General features: G+C 39.7%; 1 protein-coding gene across 1 annotated transcript in view; it reads left to right on the top strand.

The window, feature by feature from the left end:
• Positions 1–27,403, top strand: part of ROCK1 (Rho associated coiled-coil containing protein kinase 1) — a 1,092,122-nt gene that overhangs the window by 413,957 nt on the left and 650,762 nt on the right. The window contains exon 9 of the mRNA XM_053714968.1: positions 26,860–26,951. Within this exon, the coding sequence (XP_053570943.1) occupies positions 26,860–26,951 (92 nt within the window). The remainder of the gene's footprint in view (positions 1–26,859; positions 26,952–27,403) is intronic.

Genomic DNA, 27,403 nt, shown 5'->3' with positions numbered 1-27,403 from the left:
TTTTTTTTTTAATATATGTTCGATCTCAGTGATACACAAATGATAAATGACATGGGTTTTTAAGTGAGGCGGGAGCTTTGCCTGATATACCTGACGAAATGTCTTAGGGAATGAAGCGCATAGAATTTTGCTGCTATAGGAGCCTGTAAAGCCTTCAAAACCAAATTAAGACTACAAGGTTGAGAGATTGTTTTAATGACAGGCTTTATACGGACCTAAGCCTGCACAAAACAGCGAATATCAGGAAGCTTAGCAATCTTTCTGTGAAATAAAACGGAAAGAGTAGGGATTTGTCCCTTCAAGGAACTTGCAGACAAACCTTTATCCAAACCATCCTGAAGAAACTGTAAAATTCTAGGAATTCTAAAAGAAGGCCAGGAGAATTTATGAGAAGAACACCATGAAATAGAAGTCTTCCAAACTCGATAATAAATCTTCCTAGAAACAGATTTACGAGCCTGCAACATAGTATTAATCACTGAGTCAGAGAAACCTCTATGACTAAGCACTAAGCGTTCAATTTTCATACCTTCAAATTTAACGATTTGAGATCCTGATGGAAAAACGGTCCTTGAGACAGAAGGTCTGGTCTTAAAGGAAGTGGCCATGGTTGGAAACTAGACATCTGGACAAGATCCGCATACCAGAACCTGTGAGGCCATGCTGGTGCTACCAGAAACACAAACAATTGTTCCATGATGATCTTGGAGATCACTCTTGGAAGAAGAACTAGAGGCGGGAAAATATAAGCAGGTTGGTAAAACCAAGAAACAGATAACGTATCCACTGACTCCGCCTGAGGATCCCTGGACCTAGACAAGTACCTGGGAAGTTTCTTGTTTAGATGGGAAGCCATCAGATCTATTTCTGGAAGACCCCACATCTGAACAATCTGAAAAAACATATCTGGATGGAGCGACCACTCCCCCTGATGTAAAGTCTGACGGCTGAGATAATCCGCTTCCCAATTGTCTACACCTGGGATATGTACCGCAGAAATTAGACAAGAGCTGGATTCCGAGATACTTCTTTCATAGCTAGGGGACTGTCAGTCCCGCCCTGATGATTGACATATGCCACAGTTGTGATATTGTCTGTCTGAAAACAAATGAATGGTACTATCTTCAACAGAGGACAAACCTAAAGAGCTCTGAAAATAGAACAGAGTTTGAAAAAGTAAATTTATGCTTACCTGATAAATTAATTTTTTCTACAATACTACGAGTCCACGGATTTCATCCTTACTTGTGGGATATTAACCTCGTGCTAACAGGAAGTGGCAAAGAGCACCACCGCAGAGCTGTATATATAGCTCCTCCCTTCCCTCCATCCCCAGTCATTCGACCGAAGGTTTAGGAAGAGAAAGGAAAAGCTAAAAGGTGCAGAGGTGACTGAAGTTTATAAAAAGAAAATATTTAAATCTGTCTGAAAAACGACAGGGAGGGCCGTGGACTCGTCGTATCGTAGAAGAAATTAATTTATCAGGTATGCATAAATTTACTTTTCTCTTGTTAAGTGTATCCAGTCCACGGATCATCCATTACTTATGGAATATATTCTCCTTCCCAACAGGAAGTTGCAAGAGTCCACCCACAGCAAAGCTGCTATATAGCTCCTCCCCTAACTGCCATATTCAGTCATTCTCTTGCAAGCCTCAACATAGATAGGAGGTCGTGAGAGTCTGTGGTGATTTATACTTAGTTTATTCTTCAATCAAAAGTTTGTTATTTTTAAATGGCACCGGAGTGTTCTGTTTATCTCAGGCAGTATTTGGAAGAAGAATCTGCCTGCGTTTTTCTATGATCTTAGCAGACGTAACTGAGATCCATTTGCTGTTCTCACACATTCTGAGGAGTGAGGTACTTCAGAGGGGGAATGGCGTGCAGGTTTTCCTGCAGATAAGGTATGTGCAGTAAAATATTTTTCTAGGAATGGAATTGACTAAGAAAATACTGCTGATACCGAAGTAATGTAAGTAAAGCGTGAAAAAGGGGTAGTGTACAAGCGCTAAGGTAATCCCCAAGCTGTATCCAAACAGAGATCCTAACCAACCTCCAAAAAATATGCACAAGTAGTAAGAAGTGAATACAGCGCCAACAAGAGGCCAAGGGATAAATATACTCACAGAGAGATAAAAGAAGATTATTTAATGAACCATGTTAAAATGCATCAGTAATAAAAGACTATATATAAAAATGTAAAAAGCACATATAAATAAAATTACAAATACAGGAATATCTTACAGAAGCGGCTCAAAGGGCCAAAGCTGATAATTACAATAAAAACAGAGGTAATAACAGGTGATCAGTGTGAGTGGTACACCAGAATAAGAGTGTAGACTAATAAAACAGAATTAGCCTAAGTACAACTATAACAAGTGCATCAAGCAAAAAACTAATAAACAATAGTACAAACAATAGTGTTCAAAAGAATAGTGTTTCAAAAATAGTGTTCCAAAAAATAGAAAAATGCACTGCAGTGCAAAAAAAGGGGGGTAGCAAAATAATTGTATAGATACGATCAAATAGTGAGTGAGTGCAAATGGATATAAAAATGCTAGCTACTTAATCCAGTGAGGTTGAGATATAATTAAATAAAATACACAATATGCAATAACATAAAAAATAAAATATACAATATGCAATAACAAAAAATAATAAAATATAATCCAAAAAAATGTGTTCAAAAAGTTGATCAACAAATGTTAGTGAAGAACAAAAATAAGTCAATCAAAACTAAAAAATGGAAAAAATGGGTGATGAAAAGCAAGGTGAAAGTGAGGAAATTGATTCCTTCCAATGTTAGTTACTTTAACAGATCCAAATTCCTGAGTGTGGTAGCTGAAGTAGCTGATTGGATCCTAGCACCTGTCAGCTGCTCCTATGGTATCCTAAAAAGTGTCCCTGTAAAAAAAGAAATTCACAACATAGTGTATCCAATATGAGAATGAAGTAAAGATTAAAGTAATGCTTACCAATATGTCAACGTGTTTCTGCCCTCAAAAAAGGGCCTTTCTTAAGACTAGCTAAGCATTACTTTAATCTTTACTTCATTCTCATATTGGATACACTATGTTGTGAATTTCTTTTTTTACAGGGACACTTTTTAGGATACCATAGGAGCAGCTGACAGGTGCTAGGATCCAATCAGCTACTTCAGCTACCACACTCAGGAATTTGGATCTGTTAAAGTAACTAACATTGGAAGGAATCAATTTCCTCACTTTCACCTTGCTTTTCATCACCCATTTTTTCCATTTTTTAGTTTTGATTGACTTATTTTTGTTCTTCACTAACATTTGTTGATCAACTTTTTGAACACATTTTTTTGGATTATATTTTATTATTTTTTATGTTATTGCATATTGTGTATTTTATTTTTTATGTTATTGCATATTGTGTATTTTATTTAATTATATCTCAACCTCACTGGATTAAGTAGCTAGCATTTTTATATCCATTTGCACTCACTCACTATTTGATCGTATCTATACAATTATTTTGCTACCCCCCTTTTTTTGCACTGCAGTGCATTTTTCTATTTTTTTAAACACTATTCTTTTGAACACTATTGTTTGTACTATTGTTTTAGTTTTTTGCTTGATGCACTTGTTATAGTTGTACTTAGGCTAATTCTGTTTTATTAGTATACACTCTTATTCTGGTGTACCACTCACACTGATCACCTGTTATTACCTCTGTTTTTATTGTAATTATCAGCTTTGGCCCTTTGAGCCGCTTCTGTAAGATATTCCTGTATTTGTAATTTTATTTATATGTGCTTTTTACATTTTTATATATAGTCTTTTATTACTGATGCATTTTAACATGGTTCATTAAATAATCTTCTTTTATCTCTCTGTGAGTATATTTATCCCTTGGCCTCTTGTTGGCGCTGTATTCACTTCTTACTACTAATGTAAGTAAAGCCTTAAATGCAGCGATAGCGACTGGTATCAGGCTTATTAATAGAGATACATACTCTTATAAAAATGTGTTTTAAAACGTTTGCTGGCATGTTTTTTTTTTTTAGTTTTCAAACAAGCTTTATTAATTTTAGCAAGATATACAACCAATGGTCAACAATATACATTGAATAGACAAATAAGGTACAGGGGTTCCGCCCATAGGACTAAGCCACGAGTATCCCCCCGACACCGCTAACATGAATTTTTTTTTTACAGTTTATCTACTGGGTAAGAATTATGAGTGTACAATTACAACAAGTATATCATTTTCTTGCTCTTTACATTTTGTAAACAGTGTGAGAATCTTGAGCTTGTTTCCACAAGACACGGGCTCATGGTGCTAAGATGCTATAAACATCTCAAACATAAACTTTGGGACTTGACATCAGATAATTAAGACAAAGTTATACAATTCAGTTTTCAGCACGCTTGATTCATACTGCTGAGTATGACCTTAGGTCTGACGTCTTACTTGGACAGGAAGAAAGAAAGAAAGTTGAAGAAAGAACAAGGGAAGAGAGAGAAAAAGAAAAAAAAAAAAGAAAAAAAAAAGGGGGAAAGGAGAGGGAGGGGTACAGATGGAAGGTGAAGGGGACTGGGGAGGGGAGGAAGGGGTACGGATGTGAGGTGAAGGGGATCCCCTGGGGAAGGGTAACTAAGTGGCATACTAGATCTTGATGAGAGGAAATTATAGCCTTTTGCCCTCCCAAGCTAGAGTCATCATTTCATGTGTGGCAAGCCTTCCAGTTTTAATGAAGTGAAACCTTTCGAGTCTAAGGAGATCTCCCACTTTGTGTCTCCACTCCTGTAGAGTCGGAGTCTGCGGGCTCTTCCAGTGTACGGGGATGAGTCCTTTCGCGCCGCCCAACATTATAAGAAAAAGAATGTGCCTATCAACACCCGCCACCTTAGGCAGGTCGTGAAAGATCAAATATGTTGGCTTAGGGGGAATAATGATTCCTAAAATGTTGCTCATTTCTCCCAGCACCTCCCCCCAGAATGACATTATTCGGGGACAAGTCCACCAAATGTGGAGGAGGGAGCCCTCCTCGCCACAGCCCCTCCAGCATTTCCCGTCAGTGTTAGGATAAATTTTCTGCAATCTCTGAGGCGTTAGGTACCACCTGCTGACTAATTTATAGTGCATTTCCAGGATTCGCGCGGAGACAGAGGCCTTCTTGATCTTACGAAAGATCTTAAGCCAGTCCTCATCAGATATATCCACTCCCAGATCATTTTGCCACTGAAGGGCAAAGGTCGGAAGGGCAACGTTGCCCTTGCTCAACAAAAGCTGGTACAGGTGAGAAATGAGGCGAGTCGGCGTTTGCTGCATCGTGCATAGAGCCTCAAAAGGCGTTCTATTCCTTGCCAACGCATCTCGCTCCTTGCAAGTGTTGTAGAAGTGAGTAATCTGTGTCATCCTGTACCAGGATGCAAAGGTTTCCTGATCTATCTCAGCAAGTTCCGCGTGTGTTTTAAGTTTATTACCCTGCAGGGCATTTGAGAAAGCAGTATCGGCTAACATATAGCCAGTCCTCATTGAACGTCTCGGGAGTTCCATTCCCAGATCAGGGTTTTCTCGCAAGGGGATGTTTGGTGAGATACGAGTGGACACATAGGCCCCCTCAACTAGGACCTTATCCCACACCTTTAGAGTGTCATTAATCAATGGATACGAGGCAAGGACTCGAGGGCGGTTCTGAGCAGAGATCCAGGCCAAGGCTCCAGAGTTACCTCGTTGCAAGATTTCATTGTCAATCTGTATCCAATGTTTATCATGGGAGTTCCGACTCCACTCCACAATTCTCTGAAGGAATATCGCTTTTTGATATTCTCTTAGTTTGCTGGCATGTTTAATCGTTTTTTAACGTACATTAGTGATAACACTGTAATGTTGGTATAGCCTTAAATGCAGTAAAAGCGACTGGTATCAGGCTTATTAATAGAGATACATACTCTTGTAAAAATGTGTTTTAAAACGTTTGCTGGCATGTTTAATCGTTTAACATATGTTTGGTGATAAATCTTATTGGGGCCTAAGTTTTTTCCACATGGCTGGCTTAAATTTTGCATAGAAACAGTTACCTGCCAGACGCTGGTGTCCTTAGTGAGCCACAATAGTGTGAACAAAGTAGTTCCGGCAACGTTTCAGCTCTTAGCAGAGCCTTTGTCAAGCTTTGTGAGGCTTGACAAAGGCTCTGCTAAGAGCTGAAACGTTGCCGGAACTACTTTCTTCACACTATTGTGGCTCACTAAGGACACCGTACTCCAGAAAACACTGAAGCAACAAACGGACATCACACAGCTGAGGGTGGAATTCCAGAGTTTGTAGGGTAGAGGAGCTTGGCGGCTTTCTTCCCATCACACACAGAGGGTTCCCAGAGCTGTTTCATGCTGGCGGTATAACTGCTACACTGGATTACAAAAACACTTGGAGCTCCTGAACAAATTAAGGTACTATTTCTTCACGGCTATAACCTGTGCAGGATTGCCGTTTTACACCAATCCTAAAACTTTGAAATTGAATTGAGCATCATTGTTGCAGCTCATTGTTATTTTGCTTAAATCACCAGGATTCGTTTTCTCTCATTAGTACTGCTTTTTTGCTTCCTTAACCCTGTCTGCAGCAGAGGCTAAGTATTTTGAAGTGTCTTTAGAGGTCTTCTCTCTACATAGATAGGTCACTTACAGAGAATTACTCATTTTATATAAACAAGTTTTTATGCATTTATTTATGTACATTTAGTATTGCCTTTTTATATTTATCTCTTTGTATGAATTATTTCGCTTACAACTTTTTTAATACATTTAGTAAAGTCTAATTAATTTATATTTTAACATTCATTTCAATTGGCTGTTGATTTTTTTTTTTTTTTTTTTTCTTGATCATTTACCTATCATTTGTTGAAATATTTTTTTTCATATGTATTAGGACATAATCAACTCATATATTTTTTTGACCTGCCCTTTAAGGCGCCCACAGTACTTGTTTTTTCACTTACATATACTTTTAAAACACAGGCATCAGATAAATATCAGGGGGAAACCGTGTTCCCAAGAGGCACTACCGCCTCAACTCACCACCGCACGGGTGCACCGATTATCCTAGCTTCTCTGTGTGTATAGTCAGCGTCCTTGGAAAGCAAATTCCCAGAGCCTACTGATCCAATGCTGCAGCGTCTTCAACAGAGCGTCCCACTATGCGGGAGGGGGTGTGTTCCGGTCCTCTCTCGCCATGTGATATCCGTGGACCAATCCAAAGGAGGATATACACTGCTTGAAAAAACCCTCCGTGAACTTTGGAGCTTAGAGTCCTTAGACCGTTGCTGCAGCCCAGATATAAGTAAACAGCCAGGAAAAGGATTGTGCAGACAACGGTCAATGTAGATAAAACTTCATCTTTATTGTGCAAAACATAAAAGCATTCCAGGGGTCAGCACAGGCACACAACAACAAAACAGTCCGCTAACATGTTTCGGCCCTCAGGCCGTAATCATAGCTAAAGGACTGTGCACCTGTGTTTCTTAAAAAGCAACAGGATCTCACAGATTGGTTAAAATAAAGAACATGTTGTGTGGAGGTTAACCCTATGGGAACCTACATTAATTTACATATATATGTGCATAGCCTATCTAAGTATCTGAACAGTTGAGTACTAAATAAATGGCATTTACTGCAGTATATAAATGTATTATTTACACAGGGAAAAACGGATTCAATATGTACTTAATCATAATCCTAATAATAATAGTATATAAACAATGTTCAATACTAATGCATATATAAGTACAATAAATTTAAATGCAATAAATGATCCACAAGAACCATAATACATTGTAATCCCTTAAAAAAAAATCATAATTTCATAAATTTGTCGTCAGCATAGTTAATCTCACCAGCATGCAATTTATGTCATGTGAAAATATACAGCTTAAACACCAAATATTACAAATTTTACAAATCTAAAATATCAGCATATGGGATACTTGAAAAATGTAACATCATTTGCTACAGGGAAAAAGTTGTAAAAAGAACAAGAGGAAGAGTCAGTACCATATAGGTGTTAAATACACCACATGGTATTAATAATATATAGTAGCTTAAATACTGAAGACTTTAAGATGTCAGCAAAATAGGACTTTGGAAAGATGTTAACCCCATTATTAGGACTTAATAATAGACCTGGGTTGAAACTAGTTAATGTCCTATATTAACCGGCATAAAAAGTTACAGTACAGAAAATTAAAGGCGCATAGTAATAGTATGTTTTCACCCTAAATAATGCACACTATACAGATCAGAACACTAGGGGCACATAGTAGCAGTATGTTTGTACCCTAAATAGTGCACACTATACATATAATAACAACATGATAATTTGCAGAGTATCAAAGAAGCAAAAATAGGACATGGGACAGATGTTAACCGTTATTAGGACTTAATGATAGACCTGGGTTGAAACCAGTTAATAACCTGTATTAACCGGCATAAAAAGATACAGTAAAGAACACTAAGGGCGCATAGTAATAGTATATATGCACCCAAAATAATGCACATTATATAAATCAAAGCACTAGGGGCTTTGAAGAAATGGAGAAACTTTTGATAAGGGAGCATAAGCTCCAATGGGACATATGGACACTAGAGACTTACCTTAAATTAAAAATTATACCACGTGGGTTGAGGCTTGGTAAATTCCCTACGTTTGATGTCACTGATATTGTATTTATTAATGCCTGGAATGATATTCTCTCTGACTGTTCAGCACGTTTAATGCTGTTATTGATCTCTTACAAATCAAATCTCCTCAAAAGTATCAGAGAGGAGATAGGGGAATTGCAAACTGAGATGAATTCACGACAGCTAGAAGCTAGTTTTGCTAAATTTGATGCCATACTTAAAACTGTGGTGGCTAAAGTGAAAGATTCAGTTCTTGAGATCAAGCATACAAAATTTGTAAGGGACCAAAATGATTACAGTAATAATACAGTTTATATATGGAAACGCTCAGATAAGGCTATATTCAGAAGACAGGGCAGGGGAAGGTCTAGAAATAGACGGAATAACAGTAACAACAAGGTAAAAGGTCAGACACCCACACATAATACAGAAACTAAAAGGGTAACATACTCTGATACTGACTTTGAATCAGGGGAGGAAACTGGCGCTTCTAGTGGAGATGAGCTTCCTAGAAGTATTCTCAAAAATGGTCATTCAACAGTAATACAAAACATAAATGTTCCAACATCCTCAGACCATCACCATTTGCAAGCGGCCACTAATAGAACACAGTATGCTGTGTCTAAGAACTCTGCTTCAAATTATGTTGAAGAAAGTGTTGGCACTGTGGCAATTCAAGCACAGGTATCTGTAGATGATCAGAGGAAGATGGAACAGGTTTTTTCTCTTCCTCCCCAACGCACCGGGATAGGACAGACGAACCAGGGACATTACCAGTTGAGGGGCCAGAGAGGGAAACAGAAGTACAAATAAATAATGTTATAAATCTGTCTAAATTTACAGATTCCCAAATTTCTCTTCTGAGCCGAGGCCTAAATTTTGCACCTACAAATCACTATAATATTTTTAATACCATCCTTGATGTAAATAAACTGATACGTAATATGACTTTGCATAAACATTTTTTTACTGAATTACCTGAGTATGCAGGCAATAGAGTGGATTCCGATTTGAATGTATCCACGCAAGGTTTACGTACCAGTAAATTGACATTTAATGAGACCTGTGATGTAATTAATATGGAGAGTTTGTCTAGGAAGGCTTTGATTGATACTAATAAAGAAAGTATTAATGCATCCAGTAATTTTCAGAATAAATCTATGTTTTACCCTATTCAGACAAGGGGTAACACCCTCGAGACTTTTTTCAAGCGTGTAGAGCGTGACCTAGTCAAACTCAAAAATTCTGCTGGGTATCAAGCTCCCAATCTGTCCAGTCCAGAGAGGGCCGCCCTTAAAGAGCTTCAAGATAATCATGACATAGTCATACGCTCAGCCGATAAGGGGGGCTCTGTCGTGGTTCTGGACAGATTGGATTATGTAAATGAAGCTTTCTCCAACATTGGTGTGTCCGGTCCACAGCGTCATCCATAACTTGTGGGAATATTCTCTTCCCCAACAGGAAATGGCAAAGAGCACAGCAAAAGCTGTCCATATAGTCCCTCCCAGGCTCCGCCCCCCCCCAGTCATTCTCTTTGCCGCTCTGAACAAGTAGCATCTCCACGGAGATGGTGAAGAGTATGTGGTGTTTAGTTGTAGTTTTTTATTCTTCTATCAAGAGTTTGTTATTTTAAAATAGTGCTGGTATGTACTATTTACTCTGAAACAGAAAGAGATGAAGAGTTCTGTTTAATAGAGGAGTATGATTTTAGCAGCAGTAACTAAAATGAATTGCTGTTCCCACGCAGGACTGTTGAGCTGAGAGAACTTCAGTTGGGGGGAACAGTTTGCAGACTTTTCTGCTCAAGGTATGACTAGCCATTTTTCTAACAAGACTGTGTAATGCTGGAAGGCTGTCATTTTTCCCTCATGGGGATCGGTAAGCCATTTTCTTAGACTCAGACAGAATAAAGGGCTTATTATGGGCTATTAACTGGTGGACACTCTTAAGGGCTAAATCGATTGTATATTTAAGTTATATTTTGAAAGTTTGAAGTAATCTTCACACTTTTATTGTTTGGGGAACGTTTTTTATCGCCAGGCACTAGTTTAGACACCTTCCCAGTCAGGAAGGGCCTTTCACTATAGTAGGCAGAGCCTCATTTTCGCGCCATTATTGCGCAGTTACTTTTGAGTACAGTGCATGCAGCTGCATGTGTGAGGGTCTGGTATCCACTGAAAACGTTCCTAGAAGGCTTGAATTGGTATCGTATACCCCCCTGGGATTGGTAAAGTCGCAACAAAGGCTGTGGCTGGGACTGTAGTGGGGTTAAAATTGCAAACGGCTCCGGTTTCCACATTTTAAGGGTTAACAGCTTGGGGTGCAATACTTTGAATGCATTAAGACACTGTGGTGAAAATTTGGTAAAGATTGGATAATTCCTTCATAGTTTTTCACATATTCAGTAATAAAGTGTGCCCTGTTTAACATTTAAAGAGACAGTAACGGTTTTGTTTTAAAACGGTTTTGTGCTTTATTAACCAGTTTAAGCCTGTTTAACATGTCTGTACCTTCAGATAGATCATGTTCTGTATGTATGGAGGCCAATGTGGTTCCCCCTTCTAATATATGTGTTAATTGTGCCATAGCGTCCAAACAAAGTAAGGACAGTACTGTCACAGATGATTCCTCAGATGAAGGAAGTAGACATAGTTCTACATCATCTCCTTCTGTGTCTATACCAGTTATGCCCGCGCAGGCGACCCCTAGTACTTCTAGCACGCCAATGCTTGTTACTATGCAACAATTGACGGCAGTAATGGATAACTCCATAGCTAATATTTTATCCAAAATGCCAGCATTTCAGAGAAAGCGCGATTGCTCTGTTTTAAACACTGTAGAGCAGGAGGGCGCTGATAATAATTTTTCTGTCATACCCTCACACCAATCTGAAGTGGCAGTGAGGGAGGGTTTGTCAGATGGGGAAATTTCTGATACAGGAAGAATTTCTCAGCAGGCAGAACCTGACGTTGTGACATTTAAATTTAAATTAGAGCATCTCCGCGCATTACTTAAGGAGGTGCTATCTACTCTGGATGATTGTGACAATCTGGTCATCCCAGAAAAATTGTGCAAGATGGACAAGTTCCTAGAGGTCCCGGTGCACCCTGATGCCTTTCTGATACCTAAACGGGTGGCGGACATAGTGAATAAGGAGTGGGAGAAGCCAGGCATACCTTTTGTCCCTCCTCCTATATTTAAGAAATTGTTCCCTATGGTCGACCCCAGGAAGGACTTATGGCAAACAGTCCCTAAGGTCGAGGGGGGCGGTTTCTACACTAGCCAAACGCACGACCATTCCCATTGAGGACAATTGTGCTTTCAAAGATCCTATGGATAAAAAATTGGAGGGTTTGCTTAAAAAGATTTTTGTGCAGCAAGGTTACCTCCTTCAACCTATTTCGTGCATTATTCCTGTCACTACAGCGAACTGGAAAAGTCGCTCAGTTTGGAGACTCCGTATGAGGAAGTCATGGACAGAATTCACGCACTTAAGTTAGCTAATTCCTTTATTTTAGACGCCGCTTTGCAGTTAGCGAGGTTAGCGGCGAAAAATTCAGGGTTTGCAATTGTGGCGCGCAGAGCGCTCTGGCTAAAGTCTTGGTCGGCGGATGTATCTTCCAAGACAAATTGCTTAATATCCCTTTCAAAGGTAAGACCCTTTTTGGGCCAGAATTGAAAGAGATTATTTCAGACATCACTGGGGGAAAGGGTCATGCCCTCCCACAAGATAGACCTTTCAAGGCTAAGAACAAGTCCAATTTTCGTTCCTTTCGCAATTTCAGGAACGGACCGGCTTCCAACTCTGCAGCCTCTAGACAAGAGGGTAATGCTTCCCAGACTAAACCAGCTTGGAAACCGATGCAAGGCTGGAACAAGGGTAAACAGGCCAAGAAGCCTGCTGCTGCTACCAAAACAGCATGAAGGGGTAGCCCCCGATCCGGGACCGGATCTAGTAGGGGGCAGACTCTCTCTCTTTGCTCAGGCTTGGGCAAGAGATGTTCAGGATCCCTGGGCACTAGAAATAGTCTCTCAGGGTTATCTTCTAGAATTCAAGGAACTACCCCCAAGGGGAAGGTTCCACATGTCTCACTTATCTTCAAACCAAATAAAGAGACAGGCATTCTTACGTTGTGTAGAAGACCTGTTAAAGATGGGAGTGATACACCCAGTTCCAACTGTGGAACAAGGTCAGGGGTTTTACTCAAATCTGTTTGTAGTTCCCAAAAAAGAGGGAACTTTCAGACCAATTCTGGATTTAAAAATTCTAAACAAATTTCTCAGAGTTCCATCGTTCAAAATGGAAACCATTTGAACAATTTTACCTACAATCCAGGAGGGTCAATATATGACTACCGTGGATTTAAAGGATGCGTATCTACATATTCCTATCCACAAAGATCATCATCAGTTCCTAAGGTTTGCCTTTCTGGACAAACATTATCAGTTCGTGGCTCTCCCATTCGGGCTAGCCACTGCTCCAAGGATTTTCACAAAGGTACACAGGTCCCTTCTAGCGGTTCTAAGACCAAGGGGTATTGCAGTGGCACCTTACCTGGACGACATTCTAATCCAAGCGTCGTCTCTTTCCAAAGCAAAGGCTCATACAGACATTGTTCTAGCCTTTCTCAGATCTCACGGGTGGAAGGTGAACGTAGAAAAGAGTTCCCTGTCTCCATCGACAAGAGTTCCATTTTTGGGAACAATAATAGATTCTTTAGAAATGAAGATCTTCCTGACAGAAGTCAGGAAGTCAAAGCTTCTAAACGCTTGTCAAGTTCTTCACTCTATTCTGAAGCCTTCCATAGCTCAGTGCATGAAAGTAGTAGGGTTGATGGTTGCAGCAATGGACATAGTTCCTTTTGCTCGAATTCATCTAAGACCATTACATCTGTGCATGCTCAAGCAGTGGAATGGGGACTATACAGACTAGTCTCCAATGATTCAAGTAGACCAGATGACCAGAGACTCACTCCGTTGGTGGTTGACCCAGGATCACCTGTCTCAGGGAATGAGTTTCCGCAGACCAGAGTGGGTCATTGTCACCACCGACGCCAGTCTATTAGGCTGGGGCGCGGTCTGGGATTCCCTGAAAGCTCAGGGTCTATGGTCTTGGGAAGAGTCTCTTCTCCCGATAAACATCCTGGAACTGAGAGCGATATTCAATGCTCTTTGGGCTTGGCCTCAACTAGCGAAGGCCGGATTCATAAGATTCCAGTCAGACAACATGACGACTGTAGCTTACATCAACCATCAGGGGGGAACAAGGAGTTCCTTGGCGATGAGAGAGGTGTCCAAAATCATCAAATGGGCGGAGGATCACTCCTGCCACCTATCTGCAATCCACATCACAGGAGTAGACAACTGGGAGGCGGATTATCTGAGTCGTCAGACTTTCCAATCCGGGGGAGTGGGAACTCCACCCGAAGGTGTTTGCCCAGTTGACTCAATTATGGGGCATTCCAGACATGGATCTGATGGCGTCTCGTCAGAACTTCAAGGTTCCTTGCTACGGATCCAGATCCAGGGATCCCAAGGCGGCTCTAGTGGATGCATTAGTGGCGCCTTGGTCGTTCAACCTAGCTTATGCGTTTCCACTGTTCCCTCTCCTTCCCAGGCTTGTAGCCAGGATCAAACAGGAGAAGGCCTCGGTGATTCTGATAGCTCCTGCGTGGCCGCGCAGGACTTGGTATGCAGACCTGGTGAATATGTCATCGGCTCCACCATGGAAGCTACCTTTGAGACAGGATCTTCTAGTACAAGGTCCATTCGAACATCCAAATCTAGTTTCTCTGCAGCTGACTGCTTGGAAATTGAACGTTTGATTTTATCCAAGCGTGGGTTTTCAGATTCAGTGATAGATACTCTGGTCCAAGCCAGAAAACCTGTGACTAGAAAGATTTACCATAAAATATGGAAAAGATATATCTGTTGGTGTGAATCCAAGGGATTCTCCTGGAGTAAGATTAAAATTCCTAGGATCCTCTCCTTTCTCCAAGAAGGTTTGGATAAGGGATTGTCAGCGAGTTCTCTTAAAGGACAGATTTCTGCTTTATCTGTCTTGTTACACAAACGACTGGCAGCTGTGCCACATGTACAAGCTTTTGTACAGGCTTTGGTTAGAATCAAGCCTGTTTACAGACCCTTGACTCCTCCCTGGAGTCTAAATTTAGTTCTTTCAGTTCTTCAAGGGGTTCCGTTTGAACCCTTACATTCCATAGATATCAAGTTACTATCTTGGAAAGTTTTGTTTTTGGTTGCTATTTCTTCTGCTAGAAGAGTTTCTGAATTATCTGCTTTGCAGTGTGATCCACCCTATCTGGTGTTACATTCAGATAAGGTTGTTTTGCGTACCAAGCCTGGTTTTCTTCCAAAAGTTGTTTCCAACAAGAACATTAACCAGGAAATAGTTGTTCCTTCTTTGTGTCCGAATCCAGTTTCAAAGAAGGAACGTTTGTTACACAATTTAGATGTAGTTTGTGCTTTAAAGTTCTATTTAGAAGCAACAAAGGATTTCAGACAAACTTCTTCTTTGTTTGTCGTTTATTCTGGTAAGAGGAGAGGACAAAAAGCTACTGCTACCTCTCTTTCTTTCTGGCTGAAAAGCATCATCCGATTGGCTTATGAGACTGCCGGACGGCAGCCTCCTGAACGAATCACAGCTCACTCTACTAGGGCTGTGGCTTCCACATGGGCCTTCAAGAACGAGGCTTCTGTTGATCAGATATGTAAGGCAGCGACTTGGTCTTCTCTGCACACTTTTGCCAAATTCTACAAATTTGATACTTATGCTTCTTCGGAGGCTATTTTTGGGAGAAAGGTTTTGCAAGCCGTGGTGCCTTCTATTTAGGTAACCTGATTTGCTCCCTCCCTTCATCCGTGTCCTAAAGCTTTGTTATTGGTTCCCACAAGTTATGGATGACGCCATGGACCGGACACACCAATGTTGGAGAAAACAGAATTTATGCTTACCTGATAAATTACTTTCTCCAACGGTGTGTCCGGTCCACGGCCCGCCCTGGTTTTTTAATCAGGTTTGAAAAATTTCTTTCTCTATACACTACAGTCACCACGGCACCCTATAGTTTCTCCTTTTTTTCTCCTAACTGTCGGTCGAATGACTGGGGGGGGCGGAGCCTGGGAGGGACTATATGGACAGCTTTTGCTGTGCTCTTTGCCATTTCCTGTTGGGGAAGAGAATATTCCCACAAGTTATGGATGACGCCGTGGACCGGACACACCGTTGGAGAAAGTAATTTATCAGGTAAGCATAAATTCTGTTTTGCGCCAGCTGAATAATATTGAGGACTACATTCCACTTCCTAGGGACCCGACGGTTGATTTCAAAAGGGAACTTTTGGATATATTGGATGATGGGTTGGAGGATGGGCACTATGACCGAAAAACGTTTGAGTTTTTAGTGGTTGACCATCCGGTAGTGCCCATCTTCCACCATCCGCCAAAAGTACATAAATCCCTTGAGGAAGTCCGGGGCGCCCTATTGTTAGTGGAATAGGGTCATTAATGGAACATGTCTCGCAGTGGGTGGACAGTCTTTTGCAACCTCTTGTCCAAGGGTTGCATAGCCATATTCAAGACACTAAAGATATCATCTGTACAGTGGAACAGCTGAATTGGCAGCACAGTTATAAGTGGGCCACAATTGATGTGGTTGCACTATACTCCTCCATTCCGCACGAGGAGGGTCTGGTAGCGGTTAATTTCTTTTTGGAATTTTATTCTGACTTTTCTTTTGAATTCAGACAATTTATTCTTAGAGTTCTTAAGTTTTTACTTACACATAATTATTTTTCGTTTGAGGGTGGTTTCTATCTGCAGAGACGTGGGACAGCTATGGGGGCAAAGTTTGCCCCCTCCTACGCCAACCTATTCATGGGTTGGTGGGAGCTGTCCCGCGTCTATGGGGATGGAAACCCCTTCAGAGGTTGTATTTATTTATTTTTATGGCCGCTAAATAGATGATCTGCTCTTAGTGTGGAATGGGAGTGAGTCACGGTTTATGTCTTTCATCACATATCTGAATTCCAATAATATTGGAATTAAGTTCACGAGTGACTTACAGGACAATGTGATAAACTTTTTGGATATTACAATTACAGGTACAAGGGATGGAAAAGTAGAGACAGAGATCTATTGGAAGCCCATAACTGGGAATACCCTTCTTCACGCACGGAGTTGCCACCCTAGGCATGTACCGTTTGCTGTGGCCAAAGGCCAATTTATTCGGGTCAAACGCAACTGCTCTTTGCTGCATAAATGTGCTGAGCAGTCAGATGATTTGACCAAAAGACTAAAACACAGAGGGTACAGTGCCAAGGTTATTAAGAAGGCCAGGAGCCAGGTTGATTCTCTGGAAAGGTCTATGGTTTTAAGCAATGATGGTACTAACAATAAGTTCAAAGCCATTAATGAGCATAAAGGAGTGACTTTTGTCACGGAGTACAGTCAGGAATACACAGACATTTGTAAAATCATTAAAAAACATTTTTCATTCTTCACGGCTGACGACAAACTTGAGCATTGTATTGCACAAGGTTTACGTTGTTCTTATAGAAAGACAACCACACTTGGCAATTTATTATCTCCTTCTGTTCTACCCAAGACCGACCAAGGACAGAGCTCCTGGCTGATATGTGTGTGAATACGTAGGGTGTGTGAATACGTATTACAATCAGATAGCGTCAGATCAGAAGTCACTGGAGAGGTTTATTCCATACAATCGTGCCTTAAATGTACCTCAACATATGTAGTCTATTTTCTAAGTTGCATTATGTGCCATTTACAATACGTTGGGCTCACGACCACTGAGGTAAAAGTGCGCATTCGGAATCATCTATCCACAATCCAGGCAGGTGTTGCTTCAACACCTTTGGTGCAACATTTCACGAAATGTCACCAGAAAAGTGTGGAAACGTTAAGGTGGCAGGCCATTGAGAGAGTATTTTGTCCACCTAGAGGGGGCGATAGGGACAGGCTACTACAGAAGAGGGAAATGTTTTGGATTTTTAAATTGCAAACACGTGTACCCACGGGTCTAAATTCAGAATATGACCTGATTAATTATTGGGAGTAATTTCTTTTCCCTCTTGTGTGGTGGCCTGTTCTCATTTGCCCTCTCCCTTTACTGCAATCTATCATGTTGATATTAGATGCATAGTGTGCATTATTTAGGGTGCAAACATACTACTACTATGCGCCCCTAGTGCTTTGATTTGTATAATGTGCATTATTTTGGGTGCATATATACTATTACTATGCGCCCTTAGTGTTCTTTACTGTGTCTTTTTATGCCGGTTAATACAGGTTATTAACTGGTTTCAACCCAGGTCTATCATTAAGTCCTAATAACGGTTAACATCTGTCCCATGTCCTATTTTTGCTTCTTTGATACTCTGCAAATTATCATGTTGTTATTATATGTATAGTGTGCACTATTTAGGGTACAAACATACTGCTACTATGTGCCCCTAGTGTTCTGATCTGTATAGTGTGCATTATTTAGGGTGCAAACATACTATTACTATGCGCCTTTAATTTTCTGTACTGTAACTTTTTATGCCGGTTAATATAGGACATTAACTAGTTTCAACCCAGGTCTATTATTAAGTCCTAATAATGGTTAACATCTTTCCAAAGTCCTATTTTGCTGACATCTTAAAGTCTTCAGTATTTAAGCTACTATATATTATTAATACCATGTGGTGTATTTAACACCTATATGGTACTGACTCTTCCTCTTGTTCTTTTTACAACTTTTTCCCTGTAGCAAATGATGTTACATTTTTCAAGTATCCCACATGCTGATATTTTAGATTTGTAAAATTTGTAATATTTGGTGTTTAAGCTGTATATTTTCACATGACATAAATTGTATGCTGGTGAGATTAACTATGCTGACGACAAATTTATGACATTATGATATTTTTTTAAGGGATTACAATGTATTATGGTTCTTGTGGATCATTTATTGCATTTAAATGTATTGTACTTATATATGCATTAGTATTGAACATTGTTTATATACTATTATTATTAGGATTATGATTAAGTACATATTGAATCCGTTTTTCCCTGTGTAAATAATACATTTATATACTGCAGTAAATGCCATTTATGTAGTACTCAACTGTTCAGATACTTAGATAGGCTATGTACATATATATGTAAATTAATGTAGGTTCCCATAGGGTTAACCTCCACACAACATGTTCTTTTTTTTAACCAATCTGTGAGATCCTGTTGCTTTTTAAGAAACACAGGTGCACAGTCCTTTAGCTATGATTACGGCCTGAGGGCCAAAACATGTTAGCGGACTGTTTTGTTGTTGTGTGCCTGTGCTGACCCCTGGAATGCTTTTATGTTTTGCACAATAAAGATGAAGTTTTATCTACATTGACCGTTGTCTGCACAATCCTTTTCCTGGCTGTTATATATATATATATATATATATATATATATATATATATAAAGTAAAATCAGTTCAAAAAGTGCAGGGTCTATGAGCCTTTTGAGCCTATGCATTCTTTGGATATTAAACTACTTTCTTGGAAAGTATTGTTCCTTTTGGCTATCTCTTCTGCTAGAAGAGTTTCCGAATTATCTGCTCTTTCTTGTGAGTCTCCTTTTCTGATTTTCCATCAGAATAAGGCAGTTTTGTGGACTTCATTTAAATTTTTACCTAAAGTTGTGAATTTTAACAACATTAATAGGGAAATTGTTGTTCCCTCTTTGTGTCCTAATCCTAAGAATTATTTGGAGAGATCCTTACCTTCTCTAGATGTTTTGAAATATAATGTTGAAGCTACTAAAGATTTCAGGAAGACTTCCAGTCTATTTGTTATCTTTTCTGGTCCTAGGAAAGGTCAGAAATCTTCTGCCATTTCCTTGGCATCCTGGTTAAAGCTTTTAATTCATCAGGCTTATTTGGAGTCGGGTCAGGCCCCGCCTAAGAGAATCACAACTCATTCTACTAGATCAGTTTCCACTTTGTGGGCTTTTAAGAATGAAGCTTCAGTTGATCAGATTTGCAAAGCAGCAATTTGGTCTTTTTTGCATACATTTACTAAATTCTACCGTTTTGATGTATTTGCCTCTTTGGAAGCAGTTTTTGGTAGAAAAGTTCTTCAGGCAGCTGTTTCAGTTTTATTCCTCTGCTTATGTTTTACGTTTTTTCTTTTCAATTATGAGACAACCTTATTTTTTTGGATGTGGATTTATTTTTTTCAGTGGAAAATTGCTGTTTTTATCCCTCCCTCTCTAGTGACTCTTCTGTGGAGTACCACATCTTTGGGTATTACTGTCCCATACCTCACTAGCTCATGGACTCTTGCCAATTACATGAAAGAAAACATAATTTATGTAAGAACTTACCTGATAAATTCATTTCTTTCATATTAGCAAGAGTCCATGAGGCCCACCCTTTTTATGGTGGTCATGTTTTTTTGTATAAAGCACAATTATATTTCTAGTTCCTTTTTTATGCTTTTTACTCCTTTTTCTATCACCCCACTACTTGGCTATTTGTTAAACTGAATTGTGGGTGTGGTGAGGTGTATTTATAGGCATTTTGAGGTTTGGGAAACTTTGCCCCTCCTGGTAGGATTATATATCCCATACGTTACTAGCTCATGGACTCTTGCCAATATGAAAGAAATTAATCCGGTAAGTTCTTACATAAATAATGTTTTCTTCTCACATATTTATGAAACTTCACAAATAGGTAGATCTATTATAGAGTTAAAAAAAATCTAGGTTTTAGCCCATTTCTTCTTGGCAGCCCACTCTATATTTTGTTTCCTAAAAGCCTTGGGTAGCTAGTACTGGTAGGATGAATCAAGATCACTAGAAATGAACTGATATCCACCATTTCCATATATTTGTTCAGGTGGCAGTCAAACTTCCCTTGCTATTCTGCTGCTGGATATAGTAAGTTAGCCTTTGGTGGTTAGATCAGTCTTCTTCTTAAAGGGCTAATCTTGTTTTGTGCCACTCAGGGGCATGATCCAGGACATTTCAATTTTGGTGTGATTTAATTTTACAATTTTTTTTTTTTACTTCTAGTTGTGAGTTCTGACGTATCATATTTGCCTAATATATTTTTAACTGGACTAGGTGCATTTATTTATATCTGCTGCTAAAGATAATTCCCTTGCTTTGTTTTGTCCTCTTTGTTTCTTAATATTCAAAATGTCAACATAAAACTTCTGCCTAACATAAATGTGTGTTCTCTCTCTTTTTTTTTTTAAAGGATGGTTAAACACGTCCTTTCTTTTGTTTACAAATTGTAATTTGTCCCATGCTTCCTAGAGGCCAAATAAGCAATATCTGTGACCTAAGTACTTTTTAAATACTTCAAATTGCTTAAATCAACTATTTTGATTTGCAGCATTTGCAAGTTACAGAACTTGCTTTCTTTCATGTAATTGGCAAGAGTCCATGAGCTAGTGACATACATATGGGATATACAATCCTACCAGGTGGGGCAACGTTTCCCAAACCTCAAAATGCTTATAAATACACCCCTCACCACACCCACAATTCAGTTTTACAAACTTTGCCTCCTATGGAGGTGGTGAAGTAAGTTTGTGCTAAGATTTCTACGTTGATATGCGCTTCTCAGCATTGTTGAAGCCCGATTCCTCTCAGAGTACAGCGAATGTCAGAGGGATGTGAAGGGAGTATCACTTATTTGAATACAATGATTTCCCTAACGGGGGTCTATTTCATAGGTTCTCTGTTATCGGTCGTAGAGATTCATCTCCTACCTCCCTTTTCAGATCGACGATATACTCTCAATTTACCATTACCTCTACTAATAACTGTTTTAGTACTGGTTTGGCTATCTGCTATATGTGGATGGGTGTCTTTTGGTAAGTATGTTTTCATTACTTAAGACACTCTCAGCTATGGTTTGGCACTTTATGCATTTATATAAAGTTCTAAATATATGTATTGTACTTATATTTGCCATGAGTCAGGTTCATGTATTTCTTTCTGCAGACTGTCAGTTTCATATTTGGGGAACATAAACATTTTAAGACATTTTTTTCTTACCTGGGGTTTAGTCTTTTTTTCAATTGACTACTTCTTGCAATTGCGGGTATTAGGCCCGCGGGTGCGTCAAATGCTAATATGTTTGGCGCGAAAAAATACGTTTATGACGCAACTTCGTCATTTCCGGCGTCATACGTGACGCCGAGACCTTTCACACGGTGGCGTCATTAGTGACGCAAGTGTGTCATTTCCGGTTATTTTTTCTAAACTTTTTCATTATTTCAATACCCCATTGATGTTTGCCTCTTGATTTTTTTCTTTCAGAGGCCTATGCTATTGCATTTTTTCCCATTCCTGAAACTGTCCTATAAGGAAATAGATAATTTTGCTTTATATGTTGTTTTTTTTCTTACATTGTGCAAGATGTCCCAATCTGATCCTGTCTCAGATGTTTCTTCTGGAACATTGCTGCCTGACATCGGTTCTTCCAAAGCTAAGTGCATTTGTTGTAAAATTGTAGAAATTATTTCACAGAATGTCATTTGTAATAGTTGTCATGATAAAATTTTACATTCAGATAGTGTTTCCATCAGTAATAGTACATTGCCAGTTGCAGTTCCTTCAACTTCTAATGTGCATGATATACCTGTAAATTTTAAAGAATTTGTTTCTGATTCTATTCTGAAGGCTTTGTCTGCATTAACATTCCGATTCACAAAGATCATCATTAGTTCCTCAGGTTCGCCTTCTTAGACAGGCATTACCAGTTTGTGGCTCTTCCCTTCGGGTTAGCCACGGCACCAAGAATCTTTACAAAGGTTCTAGGGTCCCTACTGGCAGTTCTAAGGCCACGGGGCATAGCAGTGGCTCCTTACCTAGACGACATTCTGATACAGGCGTCGACTTTTCAAATCGCCAAGTCCCATACGGACATTGTTCTGGCCTTTCTGAGGTCTCACGGGTGGAAGGTGAACGAAGAAAAGAGTTCTCTCTCCCCTCTCACAAGAGTTTCCTTCCTAGGAACACTGATAGATTCAGTAGAAATTAAATTTTTTCTGACAGAGGTCAGATTATCAAAGCTTTTAACTTCCTGCCGTGCTCGTCATTCCACTTCTCGGCCGTCAGTAGCTCAGTGTATGGAAGGAATCGGCCTAATGGTAGCGGCACTAGACATAGTTCCGTTTGCCCGCCTACATCTCAGACCACTGCAACTTTGCATGCTCAGTCAGTGGAATGGGACTACACAGATTTGTCCCCTCTGCTAAATCTGGATCAAGAGACCAGGGATTCTCTTCTCTGGTGGTTATCTCGGGTCCATCTGTCCAGGGGAATGAGTTTCCGCAGGCCAGAGTGGACTATAGTGACGACAGATGCCAGCCTTCTGGGCTGGGGCGCGGTCTGGAACTCCCTGAAGGCTCAGGGTTCATGGACTCAGGAGGAAGCCCTCCTTCCGATAAACATTCTGGAACTAAGAGCGATATTCAATGCTTTTCAGGCTTGGCCTCAACTAGCTGCGGTCAGGTTCATCAGATTTCAGTCGGACAGTATCACGACTGTAGCCTATAATAAACCATCAGGGGGGAACAAGAAGCCCCCTGGCAATGTTGGAGGTTTCAAAGATAATTCTATGGGCAGAGGTTCACTCTTGACATCTCTCAGCTATCCATATCCCAGGAGTAGAAAACTGTGAGGCGGATTTTCTAAGTCGGCAGACTTTTCATCTGGGGGAGTGGGAGCTCCCTCCGGAGGTATTTGCCCAGCTGATTCAACTATGGGGCAAACCAGAACTGGATCTGATGTTACGGGTCCAGGTCAAGGGATCCCCAGGCAGCGCTGATAGATGCTCTAGCAGTGCCCTGGTCCTTCAGCCTGGCTTATGTGTTCCCACCATTTCCTCTCCTCCCTCGTCTGATTGCCAAGATCAAGCAGGAGAGAGTTTCTGTGATTTTGATAGCACCTGCGTGACCACGCAGGACTTGGTATGCAGATCTGGTGGACATGTCATCCCTTCCACCATGGTCTCTGCCGCTGAGGCAGGACCTTCTACTCCAAGGTCCATTCAAACATCCAAATCTAATTTCTCTGCGGCTGACTGCTTGGAGATTGAACGCTTGATTTTATCAAAACGTGGTTTCTCCGAGTCGGTCATTGATACCTTAATTCAGGCTCGAAAGCCTGTCTCCAGGAAAATCTATCATAAGATATGGTGTAAATATCTTCATTGGTGTGAATCCAAGGGTTACTCATGGAGTAAAGTCAGGATTCCTAGGATATTATCCTTTCTCCAAGAAGGATTGGAGAAGGGATTGTCAGCTAGTTCCTTAAAGGGACAGATTTCTGCTCTGTCTATTCTTCTACACAAGCGTCTGGCAGATGTTCCAGACGTTCAGGCGTTTATTCAGGCTTTAGTTAGAATCAAGCCTGTGTTTTAACCTGTTGCTCCACCATGGAGTTTAAATTTAGTTCTTAAAGTTCTTCAAGGGGTTCCGTTTGAACCTCTGCATTCCATAGATATCAAGCTTTTATCTTGGAAAGTTCTGTTTTTGGTAGCTATCTCTTCGGCTCGTAGAGTTTAAGAGTTATCTGCCTTACAGTGTGATCCCCTTATCTGATCTTCCATGCAGATAAGGTAGTTTTGCGTACCAAACCTGGGTTTCTTCCTAAGGTGGTATCTAATAAGAATATCAATCAGGAGATTGTTGTTCCGTCACTGTGTCCTAATCCTTCTTCAAAGAAGGAACGTCTATTACACAATCTTGACGTGGTTCGTACTTTAAAGTTTTATTTACAAGCTACTAAGGATTTTCGTCAAACATCTGCATAGTTTGTTGTCTACTCTGGACAGAGGAGAGGCCAAAAGGCTTCGGCATCTTCTCTTTCTTTTTGGCTGAGAAGCATAATCCGTTTAGCTTATGAGACTGCTGGCCAGCAGCCTCCTGAAAGAATTACAGCTCATTCCACTAGAGCGGTAGCTTCCACATGGACTTTAAAAATGAGGCCTCTGTTGAACAGATTTGTAACGCGGCGACTTGGTCTTCGCTTCATACTTTTTCTAAATTCTACAAATTTGATACTTTTGCTTCCTCGGAGGCTATTTTTGGGAGAAAGGTCTTGCAGGCAGTGGTGCCTTCCGTTTAAGTTCCTGCCTTGTCCCTCCCTTCATCCGTGTCCTAAAGCTTTGGTATTGGTATCCCACAAGTAATGGATGAACCCGTGGACTGGATACACCTTACAAGAGAAAACAAAATTTATGCTTACCTGATAAATTTCTTTCTCTTGGACTGGTGTATCCAGTCCATGGCCCACCCTGTCACTTTAAGGCAGGTGTTTTTTATTTTTAAACTACAGTCACCACTGCACCCTATAGTTTCTCCTTTTTCTTGCTTGTCTTCGGTCAAATGACTGGGGGTGGCAGTTAGGGGAGGAGCTATATAGACAGCTCTGCTGTGGGTGTCCTCTTGCAACTTCCTGTTGGGAAGGAGAATATCCCACAAGTAATGGATGAACCCGTGGACTGGATACACCACAAGAGAGAAATTTATCAGGTAAGTATAAATTTTGTTTTTTCATCAGGATAAGGCAGTTTTGCCGACTTCTTTTAAATTTTTACCAGAGGTTGTGAATTCTAGCAACATTAGTAGGGAAATTGTTGTCCCTTCCTTATGTCCTAATCCTAAGAATTCTTTGGAGAGATTCTTACATTCTTTGGATGCGGTAAGGGCTTTTAAATATTATGTGGAAGCTACTAAAGATTTCAGGAAGACTTCCAGTCTATTTGTTTTATTTTCTGGTCCTAGGAAAGGTCAGAAGGCTTCTGTTATTTCCTTGGCTTCTTGGTTGAAACTTTTGATTCATCAAGCTTATTTGGAGTCGGGTCAGGCCCCGCCTCAGAGAATTACAGCTCATTCTACTAGATCAGTCTCCACTTCGTGGGCCTTTAAGAATGAAGCTTCAGTTGATCAGATTTGCAAAGCGGCAACTTGGTCCTCTTTGAATACATTTACTAAATTCTACCGTTTTGATGTATTTGCTTCTTCGGAAGCAGTTTTTGGTAGAAAAGTTCTTCAGGCAGCTGTTTCAGTTTGATTCTTCTGCTTTTGATTTAAGTTTTCTTTCAAAAATGAAAATAAACTTATTTTTTGGGTTGTGGATTATTTTTTTTAGCAGAATATGGCTGTTTTTATTTTTATTCCCTCCCTCTCTAGTGACTCTTGAGTGGAAGATCCACATCTTGGGTATTGATATCCCATATGTCACTAGCTCATGGACTCTTGCCAATTACATGAAAGAAAACGTAATTTATGTAAGAACTTACCTGATAAATTAATTTCTTTCATATTGGCAAGAGTCCATGAGGCCCACCCTTTTTATGGTGGTTATGATTTTTTGTATAAAGCACAATTATTTCCAAATTTCTTTTGTTGATGCTTTCTACTCCTTTCTTTATCACCCTGCTACTTGGCTATTCGTTAAACTGAATTGTGGGTGTGGTGAGGGGTGTATTTATAGGCATTTTGAGGTTTGGGAAACTTTGCCCCTCCTGGTAGGATTGTATATCCCATACGTCACTAGCTCATGGACTCTTGCCAATATGAAAGAAATTAATTTATCAGGTAGGTTCTTACATAAATTATGTTTTTTGGCATCCTTAAAAGCATTGATAAAAACGTTTTTTATACAAAATCAAAAAGGTGTTTAATGTTCATCTCACTATCTATTCATGAACATAAGCCACCAAGATTTGTACTTAAGACTTTTGGGAAGTTTCTACCTATGCCTAAGTAAAAAGTAGCGGTCAGTTTGCTAATAAATATACAGTAGTATTTGAAGAAATGCAAGAGGAGTATTAGCCTTGACACACACACAAAAACATTAATAAGCTAAAAGTTGCCATTTAATTTGCATGGTTTTGCTTTTCAACTAAAAATAAATTTCTGTGTAAAATATATTTATTTTTAAAGAGCATGATAAGTTTGTTTCTTTCCTGAGTAAATCAATGTATTCTTGGCATACTCATACAATGTCTTATTTTAACAAAATGTAATCATTTTCCCTTCTGTTTCTCTTACGATAAACCTTGGATGTGCTGTTACTTATTTTATGTTTTTTTAAAATATCAGCAATAAGTGTAGTTTGTAATCCCAATTATAATAAGCATGCTAAGTAAGATTATTATTTTTTGTTTCTACATTTAATAGGGAGGTTCGGCTTGGAAGGAATGGAGTAGAAGAAATAAAGCGACATCTTTTCTTCAAAAACGATCAATGGGCATGGGAGAATTTACGAGATAGTGAGTGATATTCATATATTTTGCTTAATATGGTTGGCAAAAGTTACAAGTTATATTATGATGTTGCAGCTAAATACTGAGGTATCAGCTTTGACTTCCAGAATAAATATTTATATTGTGCTGTATTTCCTATGACATCTCGTTTCAAAATTGTTTTCTTTGTTGAAAAATAGCTCCTCTCCATGTGAGTATATTTGCTAGGCTTACAAATGAGCAGTACATTGCATCTTTGCTTGTAGCAATGCTATACAAGCAAGCTGCTGAGGGTCGCTTTAGCTGCCGTGGCTCTATCGTCAATTTCTACTACTGCACATACTAGGTGGTTGTCTTCTGTCCGTGGATAGATGATCTCTGTAATCAGTTCTCTTTATTAAACAATGCTTCTAGCTATACAGATTACTTTGCCATACTGCACTCTTAAAGGGACATTAAACACTTTGAAATATTAATAT

Source organism: Bombina bombina, chromosome 5, assembly GCF_027579735.1.
Source record: "Bombina bombina isolate aBomBom1 chromosome 5, aBomBom1.pri, whole genome shotgun sequence".
Classification (NCBI taxonomy): Eukaryota; Metazoa; Chordata; class Amphibia; order Anura; family Bombinatoridae; genus Bombina; species Bombina bombina.
This window is presented reverse-complemented; position numbering and strand designations above follow the sequence as displayed.